Source organism: Leptopilina boulardi, unplaced genomic scaffold, assembly GCF_019393585.1.
Source record: "Leptopilina boulardi isolate dan_hultmark-lab unplaced genomic scaffold, ZJU_Lbou_2.1 LbouV2_248, whole genome shotgun sequence".
Classification (NCBI taxonomy): domain Eukaryota; kingdom Metazoa; phylum Arthropoda; class Insecta; order Hymenoptera; family Figitidae; genus Leptopilina; species Leptopilina boulardi.
The window spans coordinates 2,196,969-2,217,615 of record NW_026137805.1 but is presented as its reverse complement, the minus strand read 5'-3'; the positions used below and the strand labels follow the sequence as shown (position 1 = coordinate 2,217,615).

General features: G+C 22.6%; 3 protein-coding genes across 4 annotated transcripts; all 3 read left to right on the top strand.

Moving 5' to 3' along the window:
- The first annotated feature begins 575 nt into the window (after positions 1-575).
- Positions 576-8,592, top strand: LOC127280645 (LIRP-like). Of its 2 annotated transcripts, none has more exons than XM_051303798.1 (4): positions 576-723; positions 1,115-1,179; positions 7,460-7,670; positions 8,124-8,592. In XM_051303798.1, the coding sequence occupies exons 3-4, from the start codon at positions 7,460-7,462 to the stop codon at positions 8,309-8,311; spliced, it is 399 nt and encodes a 132-aa protein (XP_051159755.1). In that variant the 5' UTR covers positions 576-723; positions 1,115-1,179; the 3' UTR covers positions 8,312-8,592. The 2 variants fall into 2 exon arrangements, with proteins under 2 accessions (XP_051159755.1, XP_051159754.1); XM_051303797.1 differs by lacking the exons at positions 576-723; positions 1,115-1,179 and adding exons at positions 3,303-3,856; positions 3,992-4,063.
- Positions 8,593-10,350: 1,758 nt separating this feature from the next.
- On the top strand, positions 10,351-11,778 carry LOC127280644 (uncharacterized). Its single transcript, XM_051303796.1, has 3 exons — positions 10,351-10,509; positions 11,120-11,360; positions 11,620-11,778. Exons 2-3 carry the CDS (start codon positions 11,120-11,122, stop codon positions 11,739-11,741), a joined length of 363 nt encoding a protein of 120 aa, XP_051159753.1. The 5' UTR covers positions 10,351-10,509; the 3' UTR covers positions 11,742-11,778.
- Positions 11,779-14,421: 2,643 nt separating this feature from the next.
- On the top strand, positions 14,422-19,731 carry LOC127280641 (glutamate receptor ionotropic, delta-1). Its single transcript, XM_051303794.1, has 9 exons — positions 14,422-14,513; positions 15,323-15,596; positions 15,864-16,043; positions 16,612-16,838; positions 17,092-17,201; positions 17,267-17,457; positions 17,828-17,939; positions 18,005-18,194; positions 18,636-19,731. The coding sequence occupies exons 2-9, from the start codon at positions 15,552-15,554 to the stop codon at positions 19,117-19,119; spliced, it is 1,539 nt and encodes a 512-aa protein (XP_051159751.1). The 5' UTR covers positions 14,422-14,513; positions 15,323-15,551; the 3' UTR covers positions 19,120-19,731.
- The last annotated feature ends 916 nt before the right edge of the window (positions 19,732-20,647 follow it).

Below are 20,647 nucleotides of genomic sequence, written 5' to 3'. Positions count from 1 at the left end.
CTAAAAAATCAATTCACCCTCAAATTCAATTTACTTGAAAATTAATTTATTTAAAAAAAAGTGTGCTAATGTTTTTAAATACATTTTTAAACGGAACCCCCTAAAATTCTCTTTTAAAAAATACTTCGTATTTATATAATATGAAAATTCAAAACGTCAACATCGGATTATTTTCGAAAATATATTTAGGATAATTGACGTCACAAGTGTGATAATTATACCGTGTATTTATATATTAAGGACACGGAGATAAAATTGGATACATGTTGTCGCTATGCTGGATTTTTTTTTTATATTTATTATTTTCTTTTTCAATTTTTTTTTAATTTTATAAATAAAATTTTTGAATGAACATAAATGTGTTCCGGGATTGATATATACATATAAAATTAAATCTTCATTTTGCGGGGTAGATGAAATCTTTAAAAAATATATATATACGTAAGATGAAGTCCAATTAAGCGCGAAGGTATATATATAATGAATTTGCACAGTCGACTGACTTATAAACCATCCCCCTTTTTTGTATTCCAAGTATATAACATTAGCCATGCAACGCTTTTAAACCAAGTTGACATCAACTCAAGCAACATGTTTAATGAACACGTCTTAGCTGCTCAACATTAACCCTCATCTTCTTCACGTTTATAAGGGCGAAGACCAACTTTTCCTTCGGCACAAGTCCTTTGTTCATTCCACGGTTATAATCTCACTTACGCAATAGTAAGTCGATATACTTAACAAAACTAATTTAATTTAATTTCCAAAAAAAAAATTATTTCTTTTTTCTTATTTGCAATTTTATTTATTTTATTTTTTCAATTTGAAAAATTAAAGTCAGTGTAAATTCAATTTTTTTTATTTTTATTTCTCTAATTTGAAAAATTAAATTCAGTGTAAACTCAATTTTTTTAATTTTATTTCTCTAATTCGAAAAATTAAATTCAGTGTAAACTCAATTTTTTTATTTTATTTTTCCAATTCGAAAAATTAAATTCAGTGTAATTATGTTTTTTTTTTTTAAATTTTGATTATTAAAAAAATTGAAATATTATTTATTAATAAAAAAAGGTTTAAGAGTTAAATAATTAAATCAAAATAATTTTCTGTGCAGTACAACATAAAAAAAGAAGAAATAGCTGGATTTATTTATCCCATTGTTTGTCATCCGATTTCTAGGTAAATAATTTTTAATTTTTAATCTTTAATTTTAAATTTGGTATTAAAAATTAAAAGAACAATTATTTAAAGCTATTTTTTATTTAAATGCATTATTTATCAATTTTTCGAAAAATTTATCAATATAAATTATTAATTTGATGAAAATCAATGCAAAAAGAATTTTTATCGACTATTTTCCGTTTTGTTGAGAGTTTTTTCTCAATAAAAACCATAGATGTCGTTCGCATTTATTTTTCATATATTTTAAATATTTAAATATAAATAACGACTTTACAGTGTAAAATATCGATTTATTAATTTACCTGCGGGAAAATTGATTTACACATATATATGTTTATTTATATATTATTCTAAATTGTATACATGAATATTGATTTTTCTTTTTCCTATAACAATTTTTACATTGAAAATTGTAAATTGAAAACTGTGTCACGGAAAAAGATAAAAAAAAAATTTTTCAGTTTATCATTGAATAAGAAATTAAAAAAAAAAATTTTTTGTTTTAAAATATACATTTTATAAGACAAAAAAAGTAAAATTATTTTTTATTTATAAAAATTTATAATATGTAATTATTATATATTTTTCAAATTCTCAATTAATTAATTTTCATAGATTTTTTTTATTACCGTATTTTCTTAATTATTGTATTTAAAAATATTATGTAATATTTATTTTCAAATTTAAAATAGCTAAAACAATTTTTAAGATTTTAAAAACTGTTTTCTTATAAAATTGTTAAATACGAATTTAAATTATAGTTTAAAATTAAAAAAACGGAATTTTTGTTTCACGAAGAAATATTTTTTCATTACTCTATATTTTCTTGTATATATTGATAAATGTTATTTTATTAAATTTTTGGAGAATTTGTCATTAAATAATCAAATTTGACAAAGGCAATATTATCTTTTTGCCTTGTCACAAATGTTCAAATTAAAACCCACACATTCGTTCCTCTTGAGTGCATAAGTAATTTATGTACATCCCCTTAGCCTGAAATTCCAATTTTTTTTTTCTTTTTTTATTTGACTGCCACTTATTAGAAAAAAGTGTTTTCACCTTATTCGTTAAATTATACATTATAATTAAAAAATTCCAATTATATATTTAAGTTGAATATATTTTTGATATTTATTATTGTGTCATTCAATTAAAAAAAATTAAATTCACAATTATTATTATTATTATTATTATTTAAAAATTTATAAAAACAAGCAATACTTAAAATATTATATTTTTATTGTATATAAAAAATTAGTAAAATGTATTTTATGTTAGAAATTTTTTATAAACAAATTCTCGAGATTTGTTCACTTCCTTCAATGATTTGTTTATTAAAATTTTGTTTATTTTAGCTGCCTATTGAAGATTTTATTATATACATAATTAATGTAAAAAATTAAAATTTATCACACCAGCTATAAACAAGTTTGTAAATTATAATTCAACTTTGACACTTTATAACTAAAGACAATAATTTTTTTTTCAACAAATCTAATTCTAATAATACATTTATAATTTATGTTCAATGTCATTATAAATAATTATATAATTTGATTTTTTTTTTCCTATATACATTAGGGCTTGAAAAAAAAATTTTGTTGATTCCAGAAATTTTTTTTCTTAATTAAATGAAAATTAATTTAATTACTCTACAAGTCGGAAATATTATTTTCAATTTTTTTTACAAGATGGAAAAATATATTTGCGATAAAAAATGATTTTTTTGGTAAAAAAAATATTTTTAATGAAAAATTTTTTTTTGAACTTAATTAATTTTTTTTTCAAATGCAAAGCATTTTTAAGAGAGTAATTTCTAAATAAGGGATGAAGGGATATTAAATTTAATGAAGGAATTTACAGCGCACCATATTTATAATGTATTATTATTATTAATTAAATGGAATATTTTTGCGGCAATATATAAAAGATAAAATTTGCAATTTCTAGTGAGAAACTCCGTCGCAGAAAATTTTATCATAACGAGCACTCTCATTGTCGTAAAAAGAGAATATGATCTACTCCCTTCTCAAGAGATTATATTATTAAACACACAATCCTATACTGCAATATTCCAAGTTGATGAAAAATCTCGTTTCATTGCCTCTCAAGATTTCTTCTTATTCTTCAATATTCAGTGTTGGCCGGTCTTCGGCCTTTACACAAAGGCTCAGGCCTCGAGGCTCGAGTCTGGATGCTGTGGATGCTGGACCCGTTTTTATAGAAAAATTTTTTTTAAAAAAATTGCATGAAAAAAATTGTTTTTTGAAATACAAGAAAATTTTTTGTTTAAAATTTTTTTTGTCGTTTGAAATAATTTTCGAAGAAGACGTGAATCATTTTTTTTGAAAGATCAGCATAAATGTGTTCGAGAAAAGAAAAATTTTTTTTCAAAAATTTTAAACAACATCAAATGAAAAAAGTGTTATTTATACACTTTTTTGGGACTTTTGACACAATTATAATTAATGAAAAAACAATTGGTCCACGGCATCTAAATTGTCATCCTAAATATTCGTTTGAAAAATTTAATAACAATAATAATTATTATTATTATTAATATAAAAATTTTGAATTTTTTTTCTTTCGTCTTACGTGCGTGAGGCTGTGATATTTAAAGTGATATTTAGCTACTAATTTTTTGTCAACTTTTTGCAAATCTGTCGCAAGGGTGAGTTTAGAAAATTTTTTCAAAAAAAAAAAAATTTCAATTATAAAAATATTTTCAATTTTTTATTAATATATACAGTGAATCATTTTTTTTGGAAAAATATTTTTTACAATTTTTTAAAACTTTTCTTTATAGAAATTGGAACAACATTTTCATATTGAGAGAAGAAATTTTTGGAAACTCTTCAATAACTGTACCTCGCAACTGGTGAGATAAATAAAATTGAAAGTCGTTCAAAAAAAAAAAAAATTTCCATAAAGTTGAGCAATTAGCAATAATTTTTTTGCATTGAAAAAATAATTGATTTAATTATTTTTGTTAGAAAAAAAATTTTCAAATTTAAAATAAAAAATTCGAATTTGAAAAATATTTCATTAATTATTAAAAATTGTTTTTCTTATTTGTGATGAAAAACAATATTACAAAAAAAATGTACAAATAACTTTTTATAAAAGTAATTTAAAAAAATGAATTAATCATTTTGCTCGCAATATATAAATTTGCTTTTAATAATTACAATCTATATAATAATCTGGAACATATTGAGTCGAAAAAAATAATTCTAATCATCTCTCGTACCACTTAGGAGCTGCCACAAGATCGATATATATTTATATTACAATGTAATGTAAAGTGCTCATATTCTGAATAAAAAGGGGAAAAAAGAAAATGTAGTGAATCAGAGATATCTCGACAAATTACAAAAGTGACTCTTTACAAATACAAATTAATCTATGTCAAAAAAAAAAAAAAAAATAGATCTAATTGTAAATTTTTACTGGAACGTTGATTTTGAATTTTTACAATTTTTCAATTTAAGAATATAAGCATGGCGTCTAATTAAAAAAATAAATTTTATTCTTACAGTTAGAAATATAAAAATATTCTTCAAAAAATAAAATTCTCATGTTTTCAAATTGAGAATAAAATTACTCTTATTTTAAGAATATTATATTAATATTCTTAATTTTTTAATTTTAATTATTTTTTCATTTTTTAGTATTCAATTTTATTTTTATTAGAAACTACTCTTAAATTGAGAATACACTTTTTTCAGTGTTAATATTTATATAAATAATAATAATTATATAATAATAAAAATTTCCGAAGGACTTGTTTAAAGTTTCCGGAAACATTTTTGTAGATTATGTGAGAGTCGTAATAAAACTGAAAATGTCTTTTAATGCTTTCCGTATATACTATATATAATATATAAAGAGGGAAATATTTAATCGACCTTCGTAATAATCGCTTGGTATTTTAACTGATGGATGTCATTTAACAATTGGTTCGAAAAAAAAATCCATTTCCTTGATGGATTTTGCTCTGTTATAAAAATAATAATATATAAAAAAAAATTTTTTAATTAAAATTACGCACTGTTTGAAAAAAAAAAAATGCTAACTCGAAAATATTTTTATTTGATGAAAAAGATCTATTTTTTTTTATTTAAATACAATTTGGTAAAGAATTAATTATAAATTAATAAAATTATTATTTTTAATTATTATTAATAATATATATATATATTAATAATAATAAAAATTAATTAATAAGAATTAATTATTAATTAAAATTGCAATTAAAAATATCAAAAAAAAATTTTTTTCGGAATAACCACTTTCAGTAATGATATAATTTCGTTGTAACATACGAGATCTACTCGTGCGTTACCCCCACTTCTTGCGCATCGCATTTTCCATCGCTCGCGCAGTGTACCTTAATTTTCATTGGTTCCCCTCTCCAACGAGCAGTAGCGAACCTAGAAACGAGGCACTTTAAAATAATTAATTTATCTCGAATATTTTTTCCATTTTTTTATTAATATTGTAATAAAATAATTAAAATAACTAATTATTTTTTCTATTTCAATATAATACTCTAAAATATATGTGAAAGAATTTTTTTTTCTCTTTTTTAATTTCAAATATTTGAGATAATTATATTTAAATTGAAATCAAAAGAATTAAGATTATGAATTTGTTACTGATTTTTAGAGGCCTTTTACAGTTAAGATGTTTATTTATTGTTTGACATAAAGTTGTTATAATGATGAATTAAGAATTATGAATTCATCATGAATTAAGATTATCTTCGCCTGTAAATAAAAAGCAGGAAGAAAATAATAATATCAAAGGTGCATTAAACTTGAGGCGAACGTTTCGAATGATAAAACATTCTCAATATGCGCGGATAAGGAAAAACTCGAATAATCCTGACTCATCTCTGTTGCCAGGAAAGTGCACTCACATCGCGAGGAAAAGCTCTCATCGTTAATTGATTAATTAATTAATCAATTAATAATAATAATAAAAAATTAATAATAATAAATAAATATAATGAATAATTTAATTTAAAATCTAGTTTTTGTAGGGGGGCAACTATTACCCCCCCCTTCCCCCTCCACTTTAGAAAAGTCGGAGGAGAATGGTGAGAAAAATCATCAAAAGCAATGATTGGAGAGTCACTATTTTTAGATATCATTTCACTAAATATAAATCGCGTCGAGTAAATTTCTCTCTAATCGCCATTCGCGATGGCTGGACTGAGTTTAAATAAAAAAAATTTGCATCTGTCTTTGTCTGTATAAATGACCTTTGTTCTTGTTGAGCTTCTATGCATTGAGACGTTGCACACACAAAATTATTCCCTTGAAATTAATAATAATTTTTAATTAAAAAAAAAAGGTTTTTTAGTTTAATTTTAATAAATATTTTTTATTAAAAAAAAAAACTTTTTTTTTTATTTTCAAGGTGGAATTTAAAGAAATAAGTTTTTTTTATTTTAATTAACAAAAAAAGAATTTATTTGAACAACTTTTGTTTTATTAGGTAAAAAGAAAATTTTTCAATTAAAAAATAAATTAATTTATTATTTATTGCGACAATGAAATATTAGAATCAAAAAATAGTAAAATTGATTGTACGATATAGAATTTGCGCGACACATTGTAAATATTGCGATGAGTGTGCTCTAATTAAGTTGGTAAATATTCCTATATATTTATAAATGGTATCAGAAAAAAAGTATCGAACAAAAAATAGAAGAGATAAAATTATTATTAAAAAAAAGTGGGATAAAATATACATTTATATATTTCTATTCAGAGACAATATTTTACAAAAAAAAACTGAACTGTTTTTTTATTGTATCAATTAAAGTAACCGGATGATAGTTAAACTCACACAATTTATATGTGTCTTTGCACATTATCTTCATATCGTAAAATATATATGTAAGCTATTTCAGTAGAAATAGAACGTATCCAATAAGACCAGAATTATCATTAAACACGCTTTTTTCTATTTTCAGAAAATTCCCCTTTAAAATGACTAATAAATTTGATATTTACTATTTAAAATTTATTTATTTACACAAATTTTTTCGGGTAGTTTGGAATTTTATTAAAATTTTTCTTGAGGACTGAGGTGAAAACTAGTTCCAAAATTTGACGCTATACGCCTCGTAGTGATGATTTAATTGGTCAGGCAAAAATGGCGGGAAATTCAAAAATAATAAAATAATAAAACTAAATACTATATGTATTTTTTAATTGTAAAATAAAATTTAACAATAATAAAAAAATACTTTTTCTGTTGATAGATGTCCACGCATCGGTTATACGTTCTAGTAACACTCGTGCTTGCTGCGTCGCTTATTATTCCGCAATTGGTTAAAGCTCAATTGGATCTCCTTCAAAATGTTCAAAAACGATCGGTGGTGAATCAACATTATTGTGGAAATCGTCTTTCAAATGCTTTACAACTCTTCTGCAATGGTCAATACTATTCAATGTTCAAAAAAAGCGGTCAAGGTTTGTTCTATTTTTTTTTATACACCGCGAAAAAAAAGATTTCTTTGATTCAAAGAAATCATTTTCTCATTTTTCTTTGATTCAAAGAAATTATCTTTGATTAAAAAAAAAATTATCTTCGTTTCAAAGAAATTTATTATTTAATTCAAATAAATGTTTCTTTGACCCTATATCAATGTTAGAATTTCTTCGATTTAATGCACAAATTTCTTTCATTCAAAGAAAATTTTTTTGAATCAAAGAAATTTTCTTTGAAACTAAGAAGCTTTTTTTTTGTTTCAAACAAAATTTTGTTTGGAATGAAAGAAAACAAGTCAAAGAAACTGGTTTCTTTAAATCAAAGAAATCTTTTCGGGGCAAACATAACCTCAAAATTAGGTAAATTGGCGAAAATTGAAGGGAAATTTTTTAAAATAATTATTAATTTTTTTTTAATTTTATTTTCTCCGACAGAAATGGAGGTAGACGAAACGCCATTTGCCTATGATGAAATGTATCCCTTCAGATCCAGACAAAGTGCAAACGCAATGATTGGTAGATTTGGCGGTGGTCGATTTAGAAGATATTCACGCGGTGTCCACGACGAGTGTTGCGCAAAACCATGTAGTATCGATGAATTAACCAGCTATTGTGGCTTTTAAATCAAAAATTATTATATATATATGTCTTTCATTAATAATAATAATAACAATTGTTTCTATATAACTTCTTTCAATACTCCAAAAAAAAAAAAATTCTAATTCTACTTCGTGATTAAGACACACGAATTACGACGATGACGACAATTAATTTATATTAGATCAAAATGTAATAAAGGAAGTAAAAAAAAAATTATATCAATAATTGAGAGTATAAGACGATAAAATAAAACGAAATATATATTTAAATAAAACTATAGGTAAAACACGTATAACAAAACAAATTTTTCTTTTTTTTCTTTCCCCCTACATATATATTTAAAATTACCAAAGAATATCCGCCATATTGGAGACGCCATTTTGAATTTTGATTATCAGCAATAAAATTCGTAATTATGATTAAAAAAATTTTTTATCAATAACCAACATTTTCGAATATTAATTTGAAGATTATTTTCTTTTTGTAAAAAGATAATTTCGTAAAAAAAATTTGAAAATATAAAAAAAATTTTTTTTTTTCATGACAATAAATTAGGAAGTGAATTTAAATAAGCGAAAAAAATGGATTGTCTATTAAATAAATGCCCTTGAATTAATGAATATAATTATATGTATACAGTAAAAGATATAGATCGAATGTGCTCATCCAAATAACGTGTCAAATCATGATACGCTACACGTAAGGGAAGCATTTTTATTTTACATTAAACAATAATATATACCATTATATTATGTATGGTCATGTAACGTTCATTTACACGATAATACTAAACTACATATATATTTTCTAAACACAAATTTGACCTTTACTTTAGGCTTACCTTTTGTTAACTACCAAACAAAATTATTCTTTTAATTATAATTTTATAATTATAATTATATTAATTATAATATAATTAATTATAATTAAATATAATTTTAATTCTTTTAATTATAAAAAATAGAAAACAAATTAAATTACATTAACATTAAAAAATATAATAGTAAATATAATAAATAATAATTTATTTACAATTATAATTAACAATAATAATTAATTAACAGATTGAAATTTAAATATAAATAATATAAAATATAAATAAATATAATAAGTATTGTGATATAATTATAAAAACTATAATAATTATGGTTAATATGGTTACTATGACTACTATAGTAATTATAATAACTATAAAGTGAAATAAATAAAAAATAGTCATCCTAATTAATTACCTAAGGCACTTCAATAATAATAAAAATTAATCATAAACATTATTAAAACAATAATATTATAGAGTTAAATAATTTATAAAATTGATATTTAAAATAATATATCAATAATATTTTAGATTGCGTTATCCATTGGGCCATGGTCTCCCCTATATTTCACTTATCTTATCTAAATTATTATTATTGCTATATATTCAAATTATTGGTGTCATTTTATAACAAATATGCGTCAAAATAATTATATATAAATGTATATATTCTCTATTTGCATATAATATATATATATTAGTAATTTATTAACTTTTTTCATAACAATATTATTTGCAATTCCCGAAAAAGAAAAAAATTATCTATATGACGTTAATAATTATTAATTTATGGAATTTATCATTTTTATTAGAATGCAAGATTTATGAATTATATTATAAATCTTTTTGGCAATTATTTGTAATATATTACAACAGTAAATCAAAATAATTTTTAAATTATTAAATTTTAATTCTGAATATTAATTATAATTGAAAATTATAATTTTTTATTTATTGTTTAAATATTCACGCATTGATATTCAATATTAGAGATGATTTCCAATATTATTCATAAAACTATATTATATAAAAGATGACGATTTTCATATATTATACGTTTATTCTAATTTTGCTATTTAAATAATAATTAGAAATTTAAATTTTTTTGCACATTTAATTTAATATATATATGTATATATCAAAATACATATTTGTTGTATGATAATTTATACATTTAGAATAATTTAAATGGGCGTGTATATATTTATAATTATTTATCTGGTCTATATAAATTATTAATGATAATAAATTTATGATTATAAGTAAACAATGTCATATTTCGCGCTGAGTATTTAATCAAGTAACAAATTCTGATTTTCTATCAAAGGGAATAGAAGAATCAAAAAGGAAGTAACGGTACAGAAAAGAAAACGAAAAAAGTAAAATAATATATTATCATTTAAGGTAAGTTGGGAATTAAAATTTATATTTTTTTAAATAAATTATTATTTATTATAATTATTAGGAAAAACACCAATAATAAAATTTTTTATTATAATTATTTGTAGTAGTAATTATTGATTAATATAATCAATTACAGTAGTAATTTATTAATTATACAATTAATTAGAAAAATAATTAATTTTCTTTTAGTAAAATTTTTTCTTGTTTTTAATTGAAATTTTATTAACTTATGATTTTTTCTATTACAATTATATAAACGTCTATTATAATTCTACTTTTTTTTGGTAAAGAAAGAGATCAGTTGAATTTACTGCGCGCGCAGTAACAAACGGAGTGGGGATAACGTACGAATGACCATTCACAATACGCTATCCCCACTTTTGATTGTATATTGCGCGCGCATTGTTCAGAAAATAGTGATGCTAATCCGCGCCTAATAAAATAGAATTTCAACTGAAATATATAGAAATAAAAATATAATATATTTATTAAAACAAAATTTAATTTTAATATAATAATTAAAATAATTTTTAAAAAAATGAAATTCCGATAAAAATTAATTTAGAAAACAGTTTTTTTTCAAATTAACAAAGAGATTTATTTTTTACAGATGAAATTTGAAAAATCACATTTTTACCTTGCATTCGTGCTATTCGCAGCGTTTGCATCTTATTTACAATTAGCAGAATCTGCCCCTAGTGAATTATTAACTACTACATCTACTACTGAAACATCCACTACTGAAACATCAACTAGGCAATTACATCGGTTTTGTGGATTAGAGCTTATTAGTGTACTTGAATTCGTTTGTTTGACTCAATTACCAAATAGAAATGAAGTTCACAATAATGGTTAGTGAAACATTTTTTTAAAACTATTTTGTTTTTAATTTTGAAAACAAAAATTTTTTTAAACTGCTAATTTTCATTTTTTTGTATAAAAAATATAGATACATTATTTATATAAAAAAAAAGAAAATTAGTTTAATAAATATTTTCAAAAATAAAAAGTAAGAAATTTAAATTTACTTACAATTTTTATTTTCAAATGAGAAAATATATGCAGTTATAAATTAATTAATAATAAACTAATAAAAAGTTACGATTTTAGATTTGGATAATGACAAGGGTAAGAAAGAGACGGTTTTAAGAAGATTTACTCGTAACCCTGTCCACAGATGTTGTAGTGTTGGATGCTCATATACTGAATTAATTGAATATTGTAATAATTGATAATAATTAAATTAATAATTAATAATAATTACATTAATAGTTAATTTAATAATTTATTAATTATTAAATTAATAATTAATTAATCATTAAAATTATTAATTAGTAATTCAATTATAAATTAGATAAATCATTACATTATAATTAATTCATAATAATTACAAAAAATTTTCTGATTAATTTGTTTAAAAAAATTATTTTCTCTTTTTTCTTCTCAAATTCATAGAACATATCTAATGTGACAAAATTTATTATAAAAAATAATATGTATCGTCGAATAAAAAAAATGTCATAAAAAAAGATTAATAAATATATTTATACTAAATATTTTCTGTTTATTAAAAATGTTAATAAAATATTTTAATAAAATACCTAATACTTTATATATAAATAAATATTTAAATAAATTTTTTTTTAATTTCCTAATTTTTTTATCGATTTCAAAGAGGTCGAGGGGGGTTCGGCCCCCTTGAATAAGTGGAACGCACACATTGTTGAGGCGCGTGAAAATAAAAAAAAAATTGTGTGCGCTTCTTTCATTGGTCAACAATGTTTAGAAAAAGAAGGTTTCTAGGCCAAAGAATAAAAAAAAATTGCCTTTTTTTCACACTAACCAGAGAGGACCTACGAAGAATTTTATTTTTATTTTGTAAAAAAATAAAATAATTTATATAATATTTATCCTACAAGTTTTATCGAAGATCAAAATTTTCGGTAATGACTTTTATCTATCACATAATGTCATAATGTGTTAAATGATAATATTTTCCCTTTTAGTTATATTTTATTATGCATATGCGATGGTTTAGATTAATATATACATATAAATATAAAAGTATCATTAAATTGTAATTAGAATTTAAAAAAGAAAAAATTTCTTTGTTTTTTACGCAACTGGCGAGTCCAATAATAATTTTTTACCTACGTCAAATATAATAATAATTTAAATAATATTATAAATTAGTATTAATTTTCATTATTATATCAATTTTCCACTTTTTTTTGACCTTTTAAAAATTTCATTCATCTTTAGTGAAAGGATAAAAAAAGAAAATTTTTTTCCTTTACGTAAAAGAAAAAAAAATCAATTTGAATGAACAATATACGTGGTTAATAAATAAAATAATAAAAAAATATAAATAAATTAAATGCTTTGAAGGAATTTGAAAGTTAAAAAAGTTAATCGTATTAATATTAAAAAAATTTAATAACTATAAATTTAAAAATTAATTTTTGAATTAATAATTAAAAATTAAAAATGATTATTAAAGTAAAAATTGAATTTTTTTTTTTTAAATTTATTTTGAAGAAAATATATTAACTTCCACTTGTTTCGATATAGTTGTTTCGTTTTGACTGTAATATATTACGAGAGGTAAGATAATATCATTAGTGTCATTTTTATGATAGTAAATTATACATTAAAGATAAATAGAAACTTAATAGATGCCAATTTATAGGGGCGCGTTTCTTTTTACGATTTAGATATGGCACTTTATATAAAATTCTAGAAAGAAAATTTTTCCCTTAAATGTTTGCCTAACAATTTATTGCTATTGTTTTTTCTTTTCACTTCATTTTTTTTACTAAATTTATAAAAAAATATGTATATATAATTATTATAATTAAAAAAAAAAATTTCAAAAAATTAGCTATTATTTTTCTTTTTATTCCTCCCCCTCCACTCGTTATTTTTTTAATATTGGATAATTAAAAAAGATATCAAAATAATTTACGCAAGAACATTTCCTTAAATCTTGTAATTATATAATTTTTTTAAAAAAAATTTTCATTTGCAAAAAAAAAATAATAATAATAATGAAAAATTTATGTTTAGGGAAAATGGGTTGAAAAAAAGTTTAAAAAAAATATTTTAAATCATTTTACAAATAAAAGTTAACTAAAATTGGAAATAAAATTGTAGCCTCTGGCAGAAAATTAAATGAAAAAAATACAGATGGACAGACAAACAGACAATTTAAAAATTTTTTTTTGAAATATATTAAGTCTTACTTTCAAAAAATTTTTATAGAATTTTTGTAATATAATAAAAAATAAATAATAATTAATAAAAAAAAATTAAATAAATAATAATAATAATAAATTTTATTTTTTTATGCAGTTTATTATATATTATATTATTTTTATAAACTAATTGTGAAATTAGAAAATTCGTTTTTGTTAAATTTATTAAAATTGTTTTTCTAAAAAGAAAAAATTAATTGAATGGCAAAAAAAAAAAAAGATTTCACAGTTCAGTGAACGCAAAAAAATTTCATTAAAAATAAAAAATAAATAAAACTTATATATGCTAACGCTCCAAGGGATAATACTGAAATATTTAATTTTTATTGGATTGGAAATGGGGAAAGTTTTTTTGGTGGGATGTCCTTTTTTTGATTATTTGACTAAAGTAATTGATTCGACGGATTCAAGGTGTATATATATGAGGTGACGAACTTTTTTTCCTGTTTACACATATACACATGAAAAAAAAAAGAAAAATACATATATATGTGAAAAAAAAGTAAGGATGATTGGTTCGTAAATGATGAACACATACACACACACACATGTATATATTTATATATGACAGTAAAATTATGTTATAGGGACACATTCGACATTCTGTAAAGGTATGAGAAATGGAAACAAGTGTTTGCAAGTGTCAGTATTGATTTGGCTGACATCTCGTCAACACCCCCATTTGAGTGACTTCATTTTATTTTTTTTTTTTTTTGCCCCGAAGAACATACCCATCCCAGAGTTTAACTGGTAAACTTCGCGCTCGCGCTCCCCCCAAAGAAATTTTGTGAAAGTGACCGGAAAAGAAAATTTTTTTTTTTTTTTAAATAATTGGACGCCAGAAATTTTTTTTTCCAAATTAACTTCTTTTCGTTTGTTTTTTTGAATTAAAAAAAAAAATTATTTATTTAGTACATTAAAACTTTATAAGTTTAGTGAAAATAAATTTTTTATTTAAAATTATTTTGAAAATTTTTTTTTTCAAAATTTAGTGATAGTTTAAAGAAAAATTAGGAATTTTTTTTATTTTGTGATATACTTTTTTTTTGAAATAGTTGTAAGTATTAATAATGAAAATTTCTGATTTCTTCTTAACAATGGGACAATTTATTATATAACAAATAATTTTATTGTTTAAAAAGTATTTTTGAAAATTTAAACTTTTCGAAAATATTTATTTTCTCTTATTTTTTGTTTTAATAAATAAAAAAAAGATTTTTGTACTAAAAATTATTTTGTTTTTAAATTTTTAAAGTGAATTTAAGAGGTTTAAAAAAATTAATTTCGAATAAATTAATTTTTTGAAGTTTTTTAAAAACATTATGTGAATTTAAAAAAAAAAATTTAAAAAGAAAAAATACTCACCTTGTGTAAAAATAAGTATTGAGTATTTTATCTTTATTTTTTTATTTTCAAAATTATTTTTCATTTTTTTATTTATCGCTCAATTATTATTACTTTTATTTTTTATTTTTCTATTTATTTTTTTGAAATTTTACGAATTTTTTGTGATTAGTTTAACAAAGATTTTATTTAATTTGTTGAATTTATTATTATAGTTGTTAGTTAGGGCAAACAAAAGAAAAAATAAAGAACATGAAAAGAGTGAAAAAACGAAGATATGAACTTGTGTTTTTCTACATTAAGAGAACTTTTGTGAACAGTGAATTGTGACATATTGAAAAAAATTATTTCTAATCAAAAGAAACAGAAGAAGAAATAAATAAAAAAAAAATTTTATTGTGAAAAAATGTAAAATATTTCAACAGCGAATAGAAATAAATCAAAATGGCGGGGAAAATGATGCCTGAAGTTAGGATTACGACATGGGTTGTGAGTAAAAAAATTATTTATATAAACAAATTGTTTTAAATTTAATGAATATTTTCCAATATTTAATTTTGAATTTTTAACAATTATTTCTATATTTATAAAAAATACGTTAAATTATTTTTATATTTTAATAATTTAAAAATTAGTTAGTAATAATTAAATTAGTTAATTATAATAATTAACATTTATTAAATAATTATTATTTTGTTTGTTAATTAAAAATTTTTCTTTTATTAAACATTTTTTAAAATAATTTTCCTTTAACAGGACCCACCGTATTCAAATTTTCATTATGGAAATAATGGAAATCCCGTGCTCCAAGGTTATGCATTTACAATTTTTGAAATGTTAACGTCAAAATTAAATTTCACTTATAAATTTATACCGCCGACAGAACAAATTCTTGGAAATCAAGATACTGGCATGGTGGGAATGTTAACAAAGAATGTGAGAAAATTAATCATTTTTCTTTTATTAATTTAAACATTTATATTAATTTTTTTTTCCAAAAGTATGTGAGATAAAAAAATCTATTATATTAGTAAAAAAATTTTTTTTTAATCAATTTTTTTTTCTATTTTAACCGAAAAAAATACGTTATTTTCTTTTTGAAAATATTGAATATATTTTTTCATTTCTATTTAATTTTAAAGAAAAATGTTTTAGTGAAAAAATTGTTCACAATTTTATTTATCGATTGAATAAAATGTTTTACTATATATTTTTTCTTGACACCCATTGTTTATATATAAATAATAGACCGATAACAAACATAATTTAGTATTGATCTTTTGATAGAGAAAAATTTTTTAAGCCACGTGTATAAAAATCATGTGACATAATTTTTTGCCATAAAATAAAAAATTTTTTTTTTTAATGTATATAGAAGATAAAAAAAAAATTAACAACGAAATTATGAATTTTTATGCTTGGAGAAAAATTATAATAATAATAATAATTAATATTATTATAGTATTTTAATAAACGTTTATTAAATTTTTGTTTTTTTTAATAGCAAGTGGATATGGTAGTTGCATTTTTGCCAGTGATGACAAAAGTTAGGGATTACATTAATTATAGTGTGTCATTGGATGAAATGGAAATGACATTTTTATTGCGAAGACCTGCTGAATCGTCATCAGGAGCAGGACTATTTGCTCCTTACACTCCTGAAGTTTGGTACTCGATTTTTGCAACCATCTTCATTATTGGCCCCACGGCTTGGGTCACCATTCAGCTACGGTATTAATTTCTATTATTAAAGTTAAAAATATAAAAAAAATCATTTGATACTATTTTTTTTTTTTAATTAACCAAGGGTACCATAATCCTCTATTTACGCCCCTGGAATAATAATTTAAATTTCTATTATTAATTAATCATTATGGGTACCCTAATCCTCTAGTTACGTTCCTGAAGAATAAAAAATTCTCTAACGTTAACAAGGAGGAGGTAATTGAAAATTTAAAAAAAAATTTTATTATATTTTTTTCAGAAATTTGTTTATAAAACAAGATGAAATGTGGAGGTATTCATTTCCACGATGCATGTGGTTCGCCTACGGTTCTTTGCTTAAACAGGGAACGACAAAAGCCCCTAATGGAGGTATTATTTTAATTAATAATTTCATTAATTAAATAAATAAATGTAATAAAAAATAATTTTTTTAGATTGCACAAGACTGGTCTTTGCATCTTGGTGGATATTTGTGACGATTTTTTCCGCATTTTACACCGCGAATTTGACGGCTTTTTTGACATTATCCTACTTTACACTGGGTATCCATTCACTTGATGACGTTGCCTATGGTTACAATTGGTTTGCCATGAAAGGTCGCTCAGTGGAAAGTGCGATAGAAAACGTAAGAAACAATTTTTCTATTTTTATAGAATAAACATTATATTTAAGAAAAAAAAATCATTAAAATTGAGATATAAAATTCAGTGAGATTAACAGTCTCCGGCGCCGAGCGCCGCGAAGTGAGGGTCCCACTCCTAGGGACCCAGTATTTATACTCGCTTGGAGCCACGCCCACATTCTAGAGTGCTCAAGGTGGGGTATCGTCTACCGCCAGAGTCAAGTTTCAGACCGCGCGAAAATTCAAATCTTAAATTGTTAAAACCTTAATAATATACAAAATCTAAAATATAAATCTTTTTAAAATCTTTCAAAAACAATGTTGACGTTTATTAATTAAAACATAAAATAAGAGAATAATTTTTTTTCCCTAGAATTTTGGCGAGTTTTACAGTTTAAAGAGGGCAGCTGAATGGAGGTATGGGCAGTACATCACGGACTACAATCTAAATGGAATAGATATGCTTAAGCGAATTAGAAAATCAAGTGAGTTGCTTTATTATCATTTTTTTTTAATAATTCCATATTAAAATAAAATTGTTTTATTTTAGAAAGGGGATTTATGACGGAAATGCAATTCGCAAAAATGTTGGTCTACGATGATTATAAAAATAAAACGAAAAAAGGAATTTCAGAGGCAAAACGTTGCACGTACATTTTGGCGCCAAAACCTCTTTACTACATGGAGACGGCTTTTGCTTTTCAAAAGAATTCCACCATCCTGGCGATTATAAACAAAGAGTATTTATTTGAATTTTTGGATAAGAATTTTTTTTCTGTTCATTAGTTTGGACTTTGTCCAAAGACAGATGAGATCCATAACCTATAAATATTATTAATTTATTTTAAAATGAAAAAAAAAATTCCCGTAAAAATCAGAGGCGTAGGAATAAAAATTATTCTCATGGTCCGTACGCAACTGTCGGGATTAAGGGCCAGAGGAGAGTAGATTTGTAAAAGAAATATTCTGCTTTGGCCTTGAATATTTTCTATATAGATACACTAAAATAACAAATTCTTCGATCTAGTGCTGTGTGACTCTTTTTTAGATTCAGCTTAGATTGCGACACAGATGGCGCTGCATGCGTTTCGCTTATAAACATAGTTTCCAAAAAAGAAACGCTCGCAGCGCTAATTATTATCACTATTAATAATCAAAAAAAATAATTATCAATTTTCCAGACTTCTACGCATTGTGGAAAATGGTTTGGTGAAGTATTTGAAGAAAAATGACGTGCCCACGGTGGCTTTTTGTCCGCCAAATCTTCCCACCAAGGAGAAACGTCTTCAAGTCAACGACATTTTGCTTTTGTTCAAAGTGATTGGCTATGGTTATTCAGCAGCGTGCGTTCTTTTTGTTCTTGAGGGAATTTTCTATGTTATTATGCGATTTTGCTGCTGCAGCAAAGACTCATGTTGCATTCCATTTAAACCAAAAATTAAATCAGACGACTCATTGCCGGCATACAGTCCACCTAATTCGCCACGTTTTGAATTTCATCGAAGTCCACCGCCATTTTATCAAGCGGTACAAGATCATCGTGACGCGAAAAAATTCAACATTAATGGTCGCGATTATTATATTGTCAAGGAAAGTAGTGGTAACACTCGATTGGTACCAATTCGAGTTCCCTCCTCTTATTTGTTTCATCAGTTTACAGCTTAGAGGGGAGGGGAAGGGGTAAAGTTTGGTAGAAAAAAAAAGAAGTGGGAGGTGAAAGCCATGGTAACCGTTACCATAGCAACCGAAGGACGGATAGACAGACGCTAAAGTCTCGTTACATGACGTCGCATAGAGGGAGTAGAAAAATAAATGATTCATTGAAATTCTTTTATTGAGAAGACAAGAATTATTTTTCAAAAATTGTGAATTTGTGCCTTTGAATAATTGATAATCACATTCACGTGTTAGTTTCTGTTCTGTTTGTTTGGCAGCTGTTCTCCCGAAATTTCAACCACGAGTTAGATAGTAATAAAGATGCGGCGATAGTTTGCATTAAGGCCAATGTACAATAGTTTCGCGAATGACTTTCGCATGGCCTTAAGAAAGGAAAAAAAAATTTATAAACGGCGAGAATCGAACGATTATACGACTCGCATAACGCATCGAGAACAATTTTGATTTAATTAGCAAAATTGAGAAATTAACGACTGTAAATTTTTTTTTGTCTCTGTTATAAAATGGGGAGTAAGAATTATTTTAAAATTTTGACATATAATTTATATTTAATTGTCAATATTCCCCGATACCTTACAGTATTAATATTAATAAAAAATAATAATATAATGAAAAATTACTTCAGAAAATAATTTTTTCAAGTTAAAAATAATATAATAATAATATTATAATAATATATTATTATATTATATATTATAATAATAATAATATATATATTAAATGTTGAATCAAAAATATAGTTAAGTAATTTTGTTTTTGAATTTGAAAGAAATTGAGTATATTTTTGTGAAATTTAGATTTGTAATTAATAATTTTAATTAATTTTGACACAATTTTTTGAAAAAAGGGCGATTTGAAATTATGCAGATATATTTTAAAAGGAATTATTTGCGGTATTTGAGTGGTTTTACTATAATTATTAAATAAAAAATAATAATAATTGAAAATCTTAGGCTTTGCCCTTTCGTAAGTTAAAAAAACCAAAAATTGTTTGTGTGTTCAATTTTTAAAATGCGAGTGATTGTTTGAAAAAAAAGAATCATAAATTACAATTATTATTAATTAATTTACAAATAAATTTTTTTTAATCGATTTTAAATGAAATTATTTTATTGTTTAAAAATATTTTTCTACTTCTATTGTTTTTTTTTTATTTTAAATTTTCTGTTTTACATTGACATTAACAAATATTTATTATTAATAAAATAATTATTTTAATTATTTTTTCATACAATAATTTCATATAAAATTAAAAAAAAGCCTAATGTCACGACTGAAATAGTTTGCTCAATGTTTTCTTTTGTTTTATATTATATAATAAGAAAAAAGTTGTACCATTTTATGCATAAATTAATATAATTAAGATGTAAATTAACATAATAATAATAATTGTTTATTTTCTAATTTAAAATAATTAATTACAAAATTTCGTATATTAATAAAAAAAAATTATTTTCTTCTTTTAATAAGTTTTAGAATAATATTTTATAAAAAAAATTAATAATTAAACAATTTT

Excerpts from the sequence above, each read along its gene's own strand:
- LOC127280645 (XM_051303798.1), top strand. The coding sequence starts at position 7,460 with ATGTCCACGCATCGGTTATACGTTCTAGTAACACTCGTGCTTGCTGCG. Across the intron at positions 7,671-8,123 it reads GTTCAAAAAAAGCGGTCAAG|AAATGGAGGTAGACGAAACG; the intron begins GTTTGTTCTATT and ends TTTCTCCGACAG.
- LOC127280644 (XM_051303796.1), top strand. The coding sequence starts at position 11,120 with ATGAAATTTGAAAAATCACATTTTTACCTTGCATTCGTGCTATTCGCA. Across the intron at positions 11,361-11,619 it reads AAATGAAGTTCACAATAATG|ATTTGGATAATGACAAGGGT; the intron begins GTTAGTGAAACA and ends TTACGATTTTAG.
- LOC127280641 (XM_051303794.1), top strand. The coding sequence starts at position 15,552 with ATGGCGGGGAAAATGATGCCTGAAGTTAGGATTACGACATGGGTT. Across the intron at positions 16,044-16,611 it reads TGGGAATGTTAACAAAGAAT|CAAGTGGATATGGTAGTTGC; the intron begins GTGAGAAAATTA and ends TTTTTTTAATAG. Across the intron at positions 17,458-17,827 it reads TGGAAAGTGCGATAGAAAAC|AATTTTGGCGAGTTTTACAG; the intron begins GTAAGAAACAAT and ends TTTTTTCCCTAG.